The sequence below is a fragment of the Botrytis deweyae genome (assembly GCF_014898535.1).
Source record: "Botrytis deweyae strain B1 chromosome Unknown BDEW_050, whole genome shotgun sequence".
Classification (NCBI taxonomy): Eukaryota; Fungi; Ascomycota; class Leotiomycetes; order Helotiales; family Sclerotiniaceae; genus Botrytis; species Botrytis deweyae.
This window is the reverse complement of record NW_024066257.1, coordinates 237,947-254,466: the sequence shown is the minus strand read 5'-3', so window position 1 is coordinate 254,466 and position 16,520 is coordinate 237,947. Positions and strand designations below refer to the sequence as shown.

Sequence of the window (16,520 nt, the reverse complement as noted above, 5' to 3'; positions counted from 1 at the left end):
CTATAAATATTTGAAAGATAGGTATAAGAATATATATTCGAGATATTATTTAAATACATACTTAATTTATTTTGAACTTATATTACACTTTTCATATTTGTATTCTAAAAAAAATGAATCTGTTAATTAATATAATTTTATTAATTATTAAATTATTATATAGTATCTTTGAGGCAGGAAATTATTGGTTTTGAATATATTATATTTATTATTATAAGAAGTTTAAGATATAGTAATTTATATATAATTTTTATTTTTTGTATATTAATAATAAAAGAATTGAATTTGATATTATAGAGTTTTAAATAAATGATATACTTATTATTAGGGATAGTATATTTATATAAGGTGAGGATAAGTAATTTAAATAGGTTAACTTTATGACTAAAAATTGTAAGGAATTTATTTATAACTATTTATTGAAATTTAATAATATTATTTTTATATTTAAAAATAATAATATTCATTTTAATCAAAAGAAGTAATATAATAATTTATAGTTTGTATTTATAGAATTTATAGATATATATAATATACATAATAAGATTTGAAAGTATATTTCTATATATAAACAATATTTTATATAACAAGTTTACAGAGTATATATTATAATTATATATTATGTTACAGGGTATATATATAGTAGTAAGCTATCAGGACTTCGATCCCTGATACTATACTTTTTGTAAACAGGTTATATATATAATATAGTAATAAAGCTTATAACTCCTATTATATTCGTTTATATAACAAAATATCAGAAATCTTATCTTATAGATATCGTTCTAAGATTCTCATCGGTTATACTTTGATTGGAATTAGATTAACAATTGATAATTGAAATTAGATTAACAACTAATTAGAAAATGGATCTGTAAGAACGAGAATATATTTACTTAATAACTGGATATTCTGAATTCATTAATAATGAGATTACTAATAGTAAGGGTATTGAATAATAGATTATGAATTGACTATTATTATAAATCATATAGTTGACTATATATTATTAATAATAATCCCTGTTTGGTCTTTTCAAAACGAAAAGATTAAAAAGGAGAGTTCTGTTATAGGGTATATATATAATAATAAGCTATCAAGATTTCGATCTCTAATATTATGCCTTTTGTAAACAGATTGCGTGCATGGCGTAGTAGTAAAGCTTACAACTCCTATTGTGTCCGCTTACGTAACATATTAATTCAAAATATCTTTCAATTTGTTTATAATAATATAAACAATCTAATCTGATAAGAATAATATTATAATATTAAATAAACATATTAAATAATAAAAAGAAAATTCTATTAAAGAATTTAAATATATATTATTTAATCTAAATTCATTTAAGATTATTATTTTTATTAATATTTCTTTTATAAATAATAAAAACTATTTGTTTTAAATAGATTATATAATTATTATAATAAATAAATATAATAATATTAATATTATTTATTAATTATTTATTGAATATAAGAAAGTTATATATAGTGTTTTAATATTCGAATTATATAAATTAGTTTAGGAATTCAATATCGGTGTAGCAATTACTCTTATAATTAGTATTATTTTTGATAAAGAGATTTTATTAATTCTATATATTGATTCCAAGTTATTATATAATCTATTTATAAAGTTGAAAATGATTAGTGAAAAGAGATTAATAATCGATATTATAGTATTATATCAATTCTATAAGCGGAAAGAGATTATTAAGGTAATCTGAATTAATGGTTTGATTAATCTAATTGATATAATAATAAAAGGAAAATTATATCAAATTTTTATTATTCTAAGTAATATAAATAATATCAATATTAAGGTAATAAAATAAATAGAATGGGATTAAGGGAAGGGATTAGTTTTGCTAGTAAAAGATTAGAGATTTTAATTAGCAAATGGAGGATTTTTTATGATTTTATAAATTTTTTTTCAGTTATTGTATTTGAAATTATAAAAAAGAATTCCAAATATATGAAAAAGGGAATTCATTTAAGAAAATTTATTTTAAGAAAATAACTTCAATATAATAACAACTATATTAAAAATATTTAAGTAAAAATAAAGGAGATTAGTTTTTTTAATAATGTCTATATAAGGCGTATTATTTTTCTTATTAACTAGCTTCTTAGATTGAATACAAATAGACATTTAGGGGCCTACTTATAGTAGGAACTACATTTCCCGTATCTCTCTCAAATCAACAGATATGTTATATAATCTTATTATAGCTATATAGATTAAATCGATTATGAATTTACTACTATTACTATATTATAAGTTTTCAAACTTTATAATAATCATTTGAATTATTGTATATCTATAAATATATAAAATAACGCAAAAGTTTAATAAAAAAAATTGCTTCAATTTCAGCCTAGCATTCATCAAAAACACGACCTTATAGTCATTAGAAAAAAAGAATATAAAATCTACAAATCTATAGGATTTTAAAATTATTATAACAATTCAAAAGAAAAAAGAAATTCTACCCCGTAGTTTGAAAATCCTTTTCCCCGACGGCTAGTATAATACTAAAAAGTAAAATCGTTTTCTTTAATCAAAATTATTTAAAGTTTAAAACTAATCAAGACTTCGAAGATTTTAATTCGTTCGACTTCAAAAGAATATATAGAAAATCTTCTATTGCAATTCAGATGATAAAAATATTAGTCATTCGTATACTCCAGAAACCGTACAAAAGTAAAGTAGGAGTAGAAAGGCAAATAGAAGTGATCATTGCATTCTCCTCGTTGATGTCTCACCTATACTACCACTGCCAAAACATGTTTCTACATCCCTCACAATTTACGATTCACCCCTCCCTCACCTCATCTCCCACCCCTCCCCCCCAAAATATACCCCCCAAACCCATCACCTCCCACCGCCACCTCCAATTCCCTCTCCCACCCCTCCCTTTTCCTCACCCACTCCCCCCCAAGCCACCCCCTAATACATGTATCCCTTGGTTTCCTCTGTGGACTCTCCAACGGAACCAACTTATAAAACCCCTCATCCACCCCCGTTTCCTCGCAAGCACAATCGCCCTCTCTCCCCCCAGGACACATCCTATTAATCCCATGCTGATACCCCACATCCCCAAACCACCAACTCTCCCCCTTCCCCAAAAACATTCCCACACTAAGCGTATGCACCGGCGCATCACCCCACCTCTCGTAGTAGAATCCTCCCGACTTATCCAAGTATTCGAAATACTTTTTATGATGCTCTCCGCGCCAGAAGTCTAGCGAACCGATCTCGAAATTCGAAAAAAATTGACAGTTATTGTATTCGCCTTTATCTAATAACCAATCTAGATCCGCGTCCGGGTGAAGAAGATGCGGATTTGCGGTTGCGAAGGCACGGGTTTTGGACCAGAGAGATGGGAATGAGCGGGCGTCATCCAGGATGTTCATGTTGAATCCGTATTTGAGATTGTTATCGCGCATGAAGCGGAAGATGTCATAGTTGATGTTGCAGAAGAAATGAACCTTTTAATCTCGTTAGTTTTGTTTCTCTTTCTCAAAGTTTCTTTTTCTCATAGGTCCAATCTCCCTTTCTCCCTTCGACTGTTCCAACAAAAATACAAATAATACCCGCAAAAAATTAAGAAACTCACATCAGGTTCAACCCTCCAATACCACTCCACCCCCTCCAGAACCTTCATCCGAAAAAAGAACCCACTATTCCATCTACACATATGATGATAGCTAACCATCCATCCCTTCCCCACTCCAATCGTCCCCAAATAATCCAAGCTATTCATAAACCTCCCTTCATCCACCCACTCCGGCATAGTCCAGAACTCCTCCGGCACAACCTCATACCGACATTCTGCCTTCGTTGCATTCCCCGTGCTCTCTATGAATTCCTGCGAAAAAGGTTCATCATTGAAAAATACCCACGGATACATGTATTTATGATTCCATCTCGCTTCGAGCTGTCTCATCGATTGCAACATACCTTCGAGCTCAGAATTGCGCACGAGAGAAATAAGCGCGGCTTTGGGTCGGGGAGATCGCCATTCTGATATTTGGGATACCCATGATTTTGAAGGACCGGTGAGAGCATAGCGGTCGCGAGAGTTTTCTTTGAGCCATTTGATAGGATCGGATTTATTTTTTTGTGCTTTGGATTTGGGGTTTGAAGAGGAGGGAAGAAAGGGTTGGACGGGGATGTATGAACCTAATGTGTGGACGTCGGGTAATGACGAGGAAGTATAAGTAGATGAAGGAGAAAAAAATAAGAAAAGTGTTAATGTAAAGCAGAAGCCTATCATAAACACAGAGAGACGACAAAGACGACGGGTACTTGTACTTTAATTGGTAGTTAGCAGATGGATTAGATATTCATGTCGTATCTAGAGGGGGAGGAGTGGGGGGGGGAGGAAGCTCGCATAGTATACCTGAAAATCCTCTCTCTGTTTTTCAACTTCAATTTCACTCTTGTCATCCATCTATTTGCACTATTCCAATCTACCCAGCGTTTCAATCTACTCCATCTCTCAATCATCCTCAGCCCCAAATCACTTTTCACACCCACCTTCGTCTTCCACCTATTCAATCTCCCACCATTTTCCTTCAATTTTCCCCTCGGAGTTCTCCAAAAAGTCGTCTCTCCAGTTGAATCACTCTCCTCACTCAAAATCTCGCCAAAAGACCAAGTACTTTCAGACGATCCTGAGCCTTTCGGGGTTCGCGGCGTTGGCGATCTTATTCCTGTACCTGATTTACGACGAGGTGTATCCATAGTATTTTTTTGGCGATACGTTAGACGTGGGTTGATGTGCGGATGATGATTTAGGGGGAGGGGGGAGAGGTAGAGGAATCGTCGGACGTTCGAAAGTACATACTACAATGGGTAGGAAAGAGAGAAGGAAAGCAATGGGGAAAAAGAAGAAGTCAAAACACCAATAACCCAAAACCAAAAAAGGAAACTTAAACCATGGAAAACAAAGTCAGTGAGTCTGCTATGAGTTAATCAAATTGAGAAGTACAGTATCGGAATTATCTATCCTTGTTCTTGCCCTGCATACCCATAGCTCCATCCTCATTTTCACTCTTTCCCTCATCCCTTCCCACAATCAACTAACTGCATGCACAGCCCCCAAACACACATCCCTCCTAGCCAACCAACTAATTTTATCCCCTTCCTATCTCCTTCTTCCTTCACAATAAAAATATCCCAAACCAAGATTCCTTCCCCACAATATTAAGGAAATGCCAAATTTCAAATGTCGTCCCTTATTCCCCTTGGAAGAAGGGACTCTTATCCCATAATTACTACATATATGAACCACAAATTGGTTCCGCAAGGAAAATCGACACAAACATTTGTCGGGCATTGGAACAAACAAACGAAAATTGTGGGCGCATTAAAAAAACAAAATGGCCCCAAAATGTGTGACGATGCATGCCATCTTCTCATCAATTTCGCTAACAAAAGGAATTCGTTTCAAGAGTAATGCGTGTATGTCTTTCTTCCAATCGCTCATTCGCCCCACATCCCTTGTTCAAGTGAAAAGAACAAACGTGAATAGCTAATTGGAAGGTCTGTATTACAACTCAAATAGCAGTATTCATGAGACTAGCGTATTCGTGTTTAGGTCTGTCGTGAGATTTATTATAGTCGGAGCTCGCGAAGAATTTGATCTGCCATATTCTTAAATTGCCAAGTTCCCCCTGAACGAAGCTTCTTGAATTGGATGCCGTGTAAGGAGAGAAGAGGAACCTTGACGATGAAGATCTCGAATTCAAGAATCATACTACCGCCAAGGTCACTCTGAACATGTGTGCTAGTCTCACCTACAGCCCTAGCTGATGAATCACCGTGTCTAGTCACACTCTCATCAGAAGCATCCGAATTTGAGTAGCTATTCTCGGGACCCCGAGCTCTACGTGGAGTTCTGGAGTTTGGTGGTGATCTTTCTGCTTCTCGGAAATCCTCACGATCTCTTTCTGCATTATTACCTCCCATGAAGCCTCCAAAACTGATCTTTCTTCTATGCCCAGGAGTGTGATTTCCGTGACTGCTAGGAGGTACATCGACAACCTTCTTTAAATCAATACTAGGGATGTGCCGACAACTGAAACCGCCTCGTATTTCTGTATATTCCACCCCGAGGAGCCTCAATACTCTGATGATATCCATGCGAATGGCCTGAACCGGTTTGGTTGATGTGGTAGATACGCTGAACAATCCCTTGAGAAATACGGGTTTGACATTCTCTGCATTGTCGACTCGTTCGGTCGATAGACCACTATTGTCGCCCATTTCAACATCTGTCTCCTCGGGTACATTTGCTTCTCTAGCTTCCTCCCTTCGAGCTCGTCGAGCTTGTATGCTTTCTCTTCTTGCATGACCCAACGATTTGGCTCTCATGGTCGCGGCTCTGGGATTAAGACCAGCTCTTTCGCTCTCACGCGGTGGTTTCTCATTCATCGTTGAATGATCGGAACCACTAGTTGGAGGTGGATCTTGATAGGTAACTCGTGGTGGCATTGCTTCCGAAGCCGCAACTCCTGCTCCTGACCCGGCTCCTCGTCGATTTTCTCGTCGTCTGTATTCGGCGGAATTAACGCTCGTCGACCGACCCAATTTAGAACTTCCAGAATTTTCAGCGGATCGTGGAGTGAGAAGATCACTATGCTGACGCTCACTTCCACTTGGGCGAAGATGTCCATCTCCATCCCGATCTCGGTGCCGGCGCACACTGAAACTCTTTCTCAGTGTGGAAGGCTCATTTGAAGACCCGACCGTGAGATGATTGCCGGGTTTTTCCGATGCTGGAGGCTCCTTGCGGCGCCGTGTACTGAACCTTCTCAGAATACCAGCAGCAGTACTTTCTTTCCTCGCCGATTGCTCTACAGGTTCCACAATTGCAGGTGATGGAGGGGCAGTAGAGCCACCAAGTTTGACATTCTTCATCCCTTCCGTCACTTCATCCTCGCCATGAGTGCGGGCACGCGGGCGTGATCGACCCCCGGTAGCTTTCTCACCAGGCATCTCATAGGCCGTTGCATTCGTATAAGCTGGCTTGGGAGCCGAAATCTCTGCCATTTGTAGTGGGGCTTCACCTGGCATCCGTGGCATTGAAGTTGCGCCTGGGCTAGATTCGAGTGCATCACGCTCGCGTTTCTCTTTGACGAGGTAATACACAGAAATAAGAGGGTGATAGGCATTCACAGGGTCGTTGCCGAGTTGAAGAAGTTCTGAACTCGGTGCCGTCAAGGTATCTCGGCTCGTAGTAGAATTTCTTCTTTTATAAAAATCGAACACACCTCTCTTTCTCTCCGAGTCGCGAGGAGGACCAGAATTTTCTCGTTCCTGCATTGCCAGACGCACGGCATGACCATATTCGGCAGACTTGATGACATCAGTCAACTGTTGTTTAATGAGTTCTGGTGGGCCAAAGTCAAAGCCGGTCATACTGTTGATGATATCGTCATCCAGAGGAAGTGTCAAGGGATCTCGAACGGGCAGATAATTTTCAGGTGGACCACCGTATTGTTTTATCATCCACTGATGGCTCATGATTTCCTGTAGTGTTGCACGTTGCTTTGGATCAGTCACCAGCATCCTTGATATAAGATGTTTACATTCTGCCTCTCGTTAGTACCATATTGATTTGGACGATGGAAAGAACTTACCCGGAGTCAGCCAATTTGGGTAATCTACAATTCCTCTCTTGATCTTTGCATGTAATGCCGGCATACTTTGGTCGTCGAAAGGAACCTTGCCGCAGACCAGAACATAAAGTACGATACCAAAACTCCAAACATCAACCTCGGGTCCGGTATATGCCTTTGCCTGCAATAACTCCGGAGCCGCGAAATAAAGACTGCCGCAGAAAGTCTTGAGATGATTTCGTGGTGCAAACAAATTGCTCAAGCCGAAATCAATAATCTTAATATCGCCCGTCTTGCTAATGAGGATGTTCTCAATCTTCAGATCTCTGTGAACAATGCTATTTCGATGACAATAGTCCAAGGCGCTGGCGATTTGTCTGCTGAATTTCCTAGCTTGCTTTTCCTTTAATCTTCCATGAGAGATGATATAGTCAAGCATCTGTCCTCCATTCACATATTCAAAGAGCATATACCAATGATAAGTCGTACGCACAACATCCCTCATGCCGCAGATGTATGGGTGATCCAAGAGTGTAACGATAGCCGCTTCACGGGCGGTGCGAACTTCTTTCGAATGATCGGCTCTTTCTCTATCAGCTCGACTTTGGTTGTGATTATCATCTGTGGATCCCCGTGGAACAATTTTGACCGCAACCTATCGAGACTGATTAGACATGACTGAAATCTGTACCGCGGAATGAGGGATAATTACCTGCTCACCTCCTTCGGCCCTCCTTGCCAGCTTCACCTTACCCATACTACCTTGACCAATCGTCTTGCCCAAAATCCAATTTCCGGATTGTGCTGGTATCGTAGTTCTCGATTTTCCCTTGTGTGCAGCATGTCTGGATTCTTGTGGTGTCACCACGGGGGCTGGGCCCCCGCCGTTTGCTGCCGCCGTGGCCATATCGTTTGAATGTCGACTGTGATGAGTTGATCGATGATTACTTGTTGCGCTTCTCGTAGATTCGTGTCTCGAAGGAGCTGAACCGTCTCTGCTTGATGTTTTTCTTGATTGTTGCGCGACGTTTGCAGTCTCATAATTCGCCTGGGTTATTGACTCTTCTACAGCCGCATGTCGTGATGATGACGGTCGATGGTGATGTGAATGTGAATGTGACCGTTGTGGTGAATCGGTGGTCGTACTTTTAACTCTGGTTGATTGGGAACGATGGGGAATTGAATTGTTATACCCTCGTCGTGAGGTATTTCGCTCCAGAGTCGCGGGCGAGACGGAAGTTGTTGTCGCCATGGAGGAATTAAGCAACCGAAAGAACAGGGAGCCAGCCAGCTGCAGAGACCAACGCGGGACCCTAGTAAATATTACTTACTACTAGGTGGGCAACGTCACCTTGAAATTAGATATTGAATTTTAAAGAGATTTGTGAAAATTTGCCTTCTGAATGCTTTCTGATTAATCAAATGGTTGATGTTGATCGATTCCCTTTTGAAAAAGAATCCAGATGTTGTTGTTGTTGTAGTGGTGGAAGTGGTGGTAGAGTAGTGGACAAAAGTAATATCAAGGTTGGGTTGAGTTGTATTGATTATTTTTTGTGATGACCAGATGTGGCAGTGGTGAATGGGAGAGGAACGATAATAGTAACCATAAGAAATAATGAATAATAATAATAATAATAATAACAATAAGATTCCAAGGTTTAAGGTTGGGTAGCAGTCAGTCAATCAATCACTCAGTCAGTCAGTCAGTCAGTTTATTAGGTAGGCAGAGGTAGTTGTGTGGAGGCGCTTCTGATGAATGCATATGCAAGCTTCCAGATTCCAAATGCCCCGTGTCGGTCGTGTCGGATGTTTCAATTGAGTGAAGTTTGTTATGATTATTGCGACTACTTTGAGAAGAGAGAAGAAAGAAATTGGGAGAGTACGGAAGAGTCGAGAATCGGTAGGGAGGTAGGAGGTAGGAGATAGGTGGTTACACGTTGGAGAATCACAAATTCTCTGCATATGGTGGTGGCTAGATTTGCGAAAGCAGGTGACTGAGGTGACTGAGGTGGTTGAGGTGGTTGAGGCAATTGAGGCAATTGATGATGGTTGATTGCAGAGAGAAAGAAAGCTTGGAAATGGCAAGGGCTAGGTAGATGTTGGAGGGGTTCCCAGCGCTAGATACCCGGTGTCTATTTCCCTTTTGCTTTTTCTGGTTCAATATGTCCTAGGCAAGGTCTTACATGCGCATTTCCATTCCACTTTGACCCAATCGAGTAAAATGAGGGTGTCGGGAAAAATGCACAATGCAAACGGGAAAAGGGAAGGGGAAGGGGAAGGGGAAGCTGGAAAAGGGAAAAAGGAAAAAGGAAATATCAATGGATCAAGGCCAAAGTTAAAATGAAGAACATCGGGTGAATGACGGGTACGATGGATAAATGAAGTGAGTGAAGAGTGAGTGAAGAGGGAGTGAAGAGGGAGTGAAGAGTGCTCAGGTGATGAGCGAAAGGAGTGATGAGTGCTCAGGTGATGTGAGTGATGAGTGAAAGGAGTGATGAGTACCTACTTCGTAAAGCAAGTCAATGATGAGTGAAATGAGTGAATTGAGTGAATGAGGCATTAATAAATCATTGGGTAAATGGAGTGAAGTCAGATAATCATCATCATAATCAATACCGACCAGTCGTCACCTGAGTACAGAGAAATTCACATACTTCGTACAATCTCAAGCAATGTAAGATTGGGTCCTCGGAATAAATGTGCCACTCTGCCTAGATCATGGATATCAGCCGTAGTGACTACTTGGGTACGAAGCTATCATCTATATACTTTCATCACCCGTACTCCATACTCCATACTCCATATATTCTTACCCACGCCACTGCCTCTCTCGTATCAATTGACTCTTCTCTCTTCATCTTCATCTTCATTCTCATTCTCATCCTTATCCTCATCCTCATCCTTATCCTTATCCTCATCCTCATCCTCATAATCACACACATCGTACCCGAACAGATGTCACGCTATCCATCAACAATCCCATTCCCTTTCATCCCACCATCATACATTCAAGGTACTGGGTTCAAGTTTGAGGCACGAAAGCATATTCATTGGATGTCGAGGGACACCGGTGGTCCTAGTAGTAATCACGACTCAAACGTTTAGATGGGATGGATGCCGTTGACACTAGAGAACTCAAATCGCAACCACAATAATAATAAACGCTACAATCTTTACGATACTGTCAGTGAACATTGATACACTCTCCTCCTTTCACATGCTGGGTAGTCCCTGGTTAATGTCATGACTCTCCAGAAGATTGTGATAAGGGCAGATAATCGTCCTGTAGCATAAAATTAACTGAACGAGGAATACCACCTAGATATTTATATCATATCATAACATATCATAACATATCACAACATATCACATCACATCACATCACATCCATCTCAAACCCAGTCCCTCCGTCACCACCACCACACTCTTTGTAGACCAAGAGGAAGCTGACCCGAAACTATCGAATTTCTGGTACGATGGGTGATTAAACCAGCTAATGTCCAATGCAATCCTTGTACCCCTCTTCCTCCAGTACGTGAATCCGAGGTCAATCGTTATGTCTCTTGATATTACAAAGACTCCCTCCCCCGAGTTCTCCAGATTATCATGTACTTTTGACCATTTCTGTGTAGAGATGCTTTCTCCCAAGAAATCAATCGGAAAATTGATTGATACCGGAAACCAAGCCGTTCTCGCCGTTTTCAATTCAATGCCTGAGAACTACCGAGTACGACTGAAAGCTAAAATATTTACGTAATCAAAGCATCCTCAAAGCATCCTCAAACTAAGAAAAATTCCTATTAATAGCCTCACATCAATCAATTACTCCGCGTTTATTGAACCAATTACATTGATCCGTTTGCACCCAGTAAACTTGACAAGGCTGACTATTCAATAATTGGATGCAGCCTCGACCGGTTCTTGATTCCCAATCGTCATTGTTCTAGATTTGGTACTTTGCATTTCCTACCATGTCCGGCAAACGTTCGCGAGCAACATATGAAGCAGATTTACAGGCCCAACAATCACCCTTTGTCGTCTACGGAACCCCATTACCCCCACGAGATGCAGATGTACGAGATGATGGATCTTATGTACCGCTGTGGAAACAGGAAGTTCGCGATGAGAGGGGGATGAAAAGATTACATGGTGCTTTTACCGGTGGTTTTAGTGCGGGATGTTTTAACACGGTGGGATCGAAAGAAGGTTGGACACCTTCGACTTTTATTTCCTCTCGATCGAATCGAAACAAAGATGCGGCCAAAGTACGCCAACAACGACCAGAAGATTTCATGGATGATGAAGATTTAGCAGATGCCGCAGAAGCTCAAAGAGTACAAACAGCAGAAGGATTCGCTGGAATTGGTTCGACGCAAGATGATGCGATTCGGAGAGGCGCATTCATTGATCTTTTCAAAACCGAGGGAGAGACGATGGGAGTGAAGCTATTGAAGAAAATGGGTTGGAAAGAGGGACAGGGAGTAGGTCCAAAAGTTCGACGAAAAGCTCGCTTGGATGGAATAGAAAGGTCTGGAGCAGATGCCGACGCGACATATCTCTTTGCGCCTGAAAATACCCGCATGATTAGTTTCCTTCGGAAAGATGATCATAAAGGCTTAGGTTTTGATGGAGAGACAAAGTTGACGCCAATAAATGGACTTGGATCGGAGAAAGATAAGTCAGAGGACGAGGACGATGATAGGTCGTTTTCAATAGCACCCAAAATCGCTAAGAAGAAGAAGAAGCCTGCCAGAGGTGGAATTGGTATTGGTATATTAAATGATACCGGTTCGGATGACGAAGACCCTTATGAAATTGGTCCACGAATATCCTACAATCGAGTAATAGGAGGAGATAAGAAGAAGAAGAAACCATTAACACCAGCTGCCAATTCATTGTTGAAATCCAAACCTGTCTTTATATCGAAAAAGACCGCTATGGCAAAGGGAGCAGCTGGGCTGCGGAAATGTCATGATGGTCGCTTACCTCTAGATGGATTTATTCTGAGTAATGATTCGACTACATCATCAATGTCCGAAACACTTTTAAAATATCCACCGCCTACAATTCCTGAAGAATGGAAATCTGCCAAAAAATCCAAATCCGAATCTACACAATCACAATATCTATCTACCTCGGATGCAGCAAAAGCATCGAAGTTGGACCCTAAATCTCGAGCTTCTATCCTAGGAGAAGCTGCTTTACCCGGAAAATCTGTTTTTGATTTTCTTTCCAGCTCTGCTCGTGATCGATTAGCCGCCGCTTCTGGCAAATCTAATCTACCCCAAGCCCTAGGCGAAATTCCCGAAGGCTATGCTATGACCCCCGAACAACGACAGCAAGAATTGCTTTCTCAAATTCCCAAAATCGATAAATATACCGCCGATGCAGCACTTATGCGTTGCGCAAGCGTCTATGGCGAAGACGAACCAAAACGCATTCGTTACCGTGCTTATCTCGAGCATCAAGCTGGCATCGTATTAACCTTACCGGAAAGGAGTATGTTAACCAGTAAAGAAGATTGGCTAAAGGAACTCAAAGAATTCGCTAACTGCGCGAAAATCTTCAAACCAATGACGGGATTAATGGCCACACGCTTCACAAGCTCATCTTCAAGTACAATATTACCAGGACAAGATGGTTCGGTGAAAGAGCTCTTGAGTAAGCCGGAGATAAAAGAAGCTCCAGAGGAACAGGCGGCGAGAATGGGAATGTATGGTCCGATGACGAGAGAGAGAAAAGATTGGTTCCCGACGAGATTACTGTGTAAGAGGTTCAATGTGCAGCCGCCGAAACATGTACAGCCGTCTGCGGATGAAGAGCGCGGGATGGGTAGGGAGGTCCCTCCGGATTTGGTGGGCAGGAGCGAGGTGGAGAGGATGATGAGGGAGGCTGGGAATGGAGGGTTTGGAAATGAGATTAAGAGAGAGGATTTAAATGACAATACTGATCTGGAAAGCTTACAGTTTTCGAAGGAGAGTGAACAGGTGGCGGTTAATGCGGAGAGGAATGAAGTGTTGGAAAGTCGGAGACCGGAAGATGCGGTTTTTAAGGCGATCTTTGGGGAAGAGAGCGAGGAGGAGGATTAGGAGAGGATGTGGGTTAGGATGGAGATTAGAATCAATTACATATACCTATTTCTCTTTCAGTGCGAGATCAAGAGCATTTATCTTCCTATGTTCATACAGATGAAGACTTGGCTTTATTTTTACTTTTACATGGGAATGAAGAAGATGTAAAATAATTTTGATGACTGATATGAGTTCGTCTAAGCTAGGCTAGACTACAACAACCGAGTATCGAAGGACTTCAATCACCATGCTGCAATCTATGGTTTGATCATCGCTTCTTCAACTCTGAAAAAGCGCCACGAGGCGACTCTTACAAGTCACACTAGATCGAGTATCTAGATAGCTATTATAAAGATAAACATATAACATTATACAATATATACCTAGGTGAGTGTGTAATTAGTGATGAAGTGAATTATGATCTAAATCTTATCTAGATGAGTCTCTCAATGATTAATTTGTTAAGTTAAGCGAGAATGAACGAACTGAATTATGGAATATGTGAATTAGAATCAGATTAACAGACTAAAAATCTTAGTGAAAATGGAAATAGATGTACAAGGAGGTAAGCATGTAACTATGTAAATGTTCATTTTAAACATTGCATTTCTTAATCCTATATAGGTTCCTGGGTATGTAGTAACTGTCAAAGATAAATTCGATAGGTAGGTAGGTAGGCACTTGTATGTTATTCTTTAAACACTCAGAGTGCAAGATTACTTTACTTTAACCCTCAAGTAGATACCTACCTAGGTACTTGTGCTTTCTATAGTTCGTGTATCTATCTGTAATACGAGGCAATTTTTTAAATGTATATGGCTATTTGGGTTTAATCCTGAATCATGAGAGGGTGGGATATATGGATAGGCAGATGGATATATAGATATGTTTAAAATGCCGAGCAGACTGATAAGACTGCTGTTCTAAGCTTGGATATTTTGATATTTTGATATTTTGATGTAAGTGTACATGATGTGTGATGTATGATCTTGAAGATATTTGGTTTTGGTTTAGACTGAGAAGGCGAGATGGCTCGTTGGAGGATGTGTTTGTATTGAAGATAATCAGAGAAAAGATGGCGTCTTCTTATTTTGGGAAATCTGTTAGTGATGAGAATGTAAGTATATGTGAATTTGAGTTGTGAGAGATGATGTTGATTTGGAATGGTTTTGGTGATATTTAGTTTAATGATTATTGTTATAAAAGCTCGTAGGGGTTGATGGAATGAAATATTAACCATCACGTAACCTTTGTAGAATCTTTCATATCAATTCTCATATCAAGCATTAATTACCTTTTTCTCATTGTTTTTGTTAAATTGAAATAGATAGATAAATATATTGCTACCGAGACTCTATGTCTAGATTGTTTTCCTTGTTTCCAGTACTTGATCGTATTGAGGAGGAAGCGAGACAATTTTTCTGTAGAGGTGAGGTGAGATGAGGTGGGTTAGATTAGGCTGGAAGGGATATCTACAGATGGCTCCAGAAGAAAGGAAGCAATTATGATGCAGCTCCTCCAGCATTTGAACCCTGCAAAGTCATATGTGTAGTAGAAGACAGTGGATAAGATGACTTAGAGAAACTGTTGCATGAGCTCTGCATCCAAAATCGCTTCAATAAGAGGGACCTTAAATCCTAATCCCAATCTCCGCCTCAACTCCGTAGCTCTACAAATAAACACCCCCGGAATAAACACCTGTACATGCTTCTCCCTCGCCGCCATAAAAATTTTCCCCAGCTCAAACATACTCTCCGCTTCCTCCTGCGCCATCTTCTGCTCTTCCTGTTTCGTATACACCAAGTAGATTTTCTCAAACGCAGGACCCTCCAAAATATAGGAATACCAAAAACATGTATTCCAGCAACGATCGCGCTGGCCCGGGAAGAAATTCGACCACATAGGGAATGGTTTGTGCTGGGCTTGGTAATCGATGGCGAGATGGCGGAACTTGTATTTTGAGACCAGGAGGTGGGATGTTCCTTCTTCCCGGGGACATTGTGTGATTATACCATTTCTTGTCGGAAAACCAACAATGGCTGGGCCTCGCACCCAGAGAATATCCGTATCTTCATTCAGGTAAAACGGGCGACGGAAAAAAGTCCGAAAGCTGTAGTTTCGCAAAGCGATATTGCGGGATTCGCTACAGACATGCAGAAGATTTGTTGGGACAGGAGAGGTGATTGTGTAAAATCGGCAGCGAGGTTGAAACAAGAAGACTTTGTTGTAGAAAGATATTACGTATTTGTTGGTGTTTTCTTTGAATTTGCTTTGGATTTCAATCGCTCGCGGAATTGGGACGGCAGCAAACTCCCATACTTTGCGCTGGAGCTCGAGAGGAAGGTTCGGGAAGAGGGTGAAAGTCTGATTGATGGGTGCAGTGATCTGTTCTTGGGAATTGAGTTCCATCGGGACTAATCCGATACTCTGAGCAGCTTTTGTCTTTCCATTCGACTTGAATCGTTTCAACATCTCTTTGTTAGAGCCGATAGAAAGTGAAGTTTGGGCCTTCACTAATTTTGAATATCAGTGTATGTCCGATTATTGTTGTTGGAGACCAACTTACTAGTACGCACGTAATAAGATGTCGTCGGGTCAGGTTCTGAACGATTTGTGTTTTATGAGAACTTGAGCCTTACTTTGGATGGATACTAGGAGAATGTCAAGAATGGGACCTGGGATATATTTCATCAGTGTTTAAATAAGTGGCTACTGTACGTCTTATTAGTATTCTTAATTCCAAAGTGGACTGACTTGACTACCGAGCTACCCATTGCCTCGATTCACTACATAAATCTAGCCGTATTGTATTCAATCG

The 16,520-nt window shown here is 40.0% G+C and overlaps 4 protein-coding genes across 4 annotated transcripts; 1 reads left to right on the top strand and 3 right to left on the bottom strand.

The window, feature by feature from the left end:
• Positions 1-2,834: 2,834 nt before the first annotated feature.
• On the bottom strand, positions 2,835-4,752 carry EAE98_011624 (uncharacterized protein; the record flags this gene model as incomplete). Its single annotated transcript, XM_038959246.1, has 3 exons — positions 2,835-3,494; positions 3,623-4,319; positions 4,409-4,752. The coding sequence occupies 3 exons, from the start codon at positions 4,750-4,752 to the stop codon at positions 2,835-2,837; spliced, it is 1,701 nt and encodes a 566-aa protein (XP_038804458.1).
• Positions 4,753-4,917: 165 nt separating this feature from the next.
• Positions 4,918-10,178, bottom strand: EAE98_011623 (uncharacterized protein). The gene is made up of 3 exons (XM_038959245.1): positions 8,344-10,178; positions 7,653-8,286; positions 4,918-7,604 (listed from the first exon to the last, which is right to left on the bottom strand). The coding sequence occupies exons 1-3, from the start codon at positions 8,881-8,883 to the stop codon at positions 5,626-5,628; spliced, it is 3,153 nt and encodes a 1,050-aa protein (XP_038804457.1). The 5' UTR covers positions 8,884-10,178; the 3' UTR covers positions 4,918-5,625.
• A 1,424-nt stretch (positions 10,179-11,602) lies between these two features.
• Positions 11,603-13,720, top strand: EAE98_011622 (uncharacterized protein; the record flags this gene model as incomplete). The annotated part of the gene is made up of 1 exon (XM_038959244.1): positions 11,603-13,720. One exon carries the CDS (start codon positions 11,603-11,605, stop codon positions 13,718-13,720), a length of 2,118 nt encoding a protein of 705 aa, XP_038804456.1.
• A 1,557-nt stretch (positions 13,721-15,277) lies between these two features.
• EAE98_011621 (uncharacterized protein) lies at positions 15,278-16,174 on the bottom strand (the record flags this gene model as incomplete). Its single annotated transcript, XM_038959243.1, has 1 exon — positions 15,278-16,174. One exon carries the CDS (start codon positions 16,172-16,174, stop codon positions 15,278-15,280), a length of 897 nt encoding a protein of 298 aa, XP_038804455.1.
• Between the last annotated feature and the right edge of the window lie 346 nt (positions 16,175-16,520).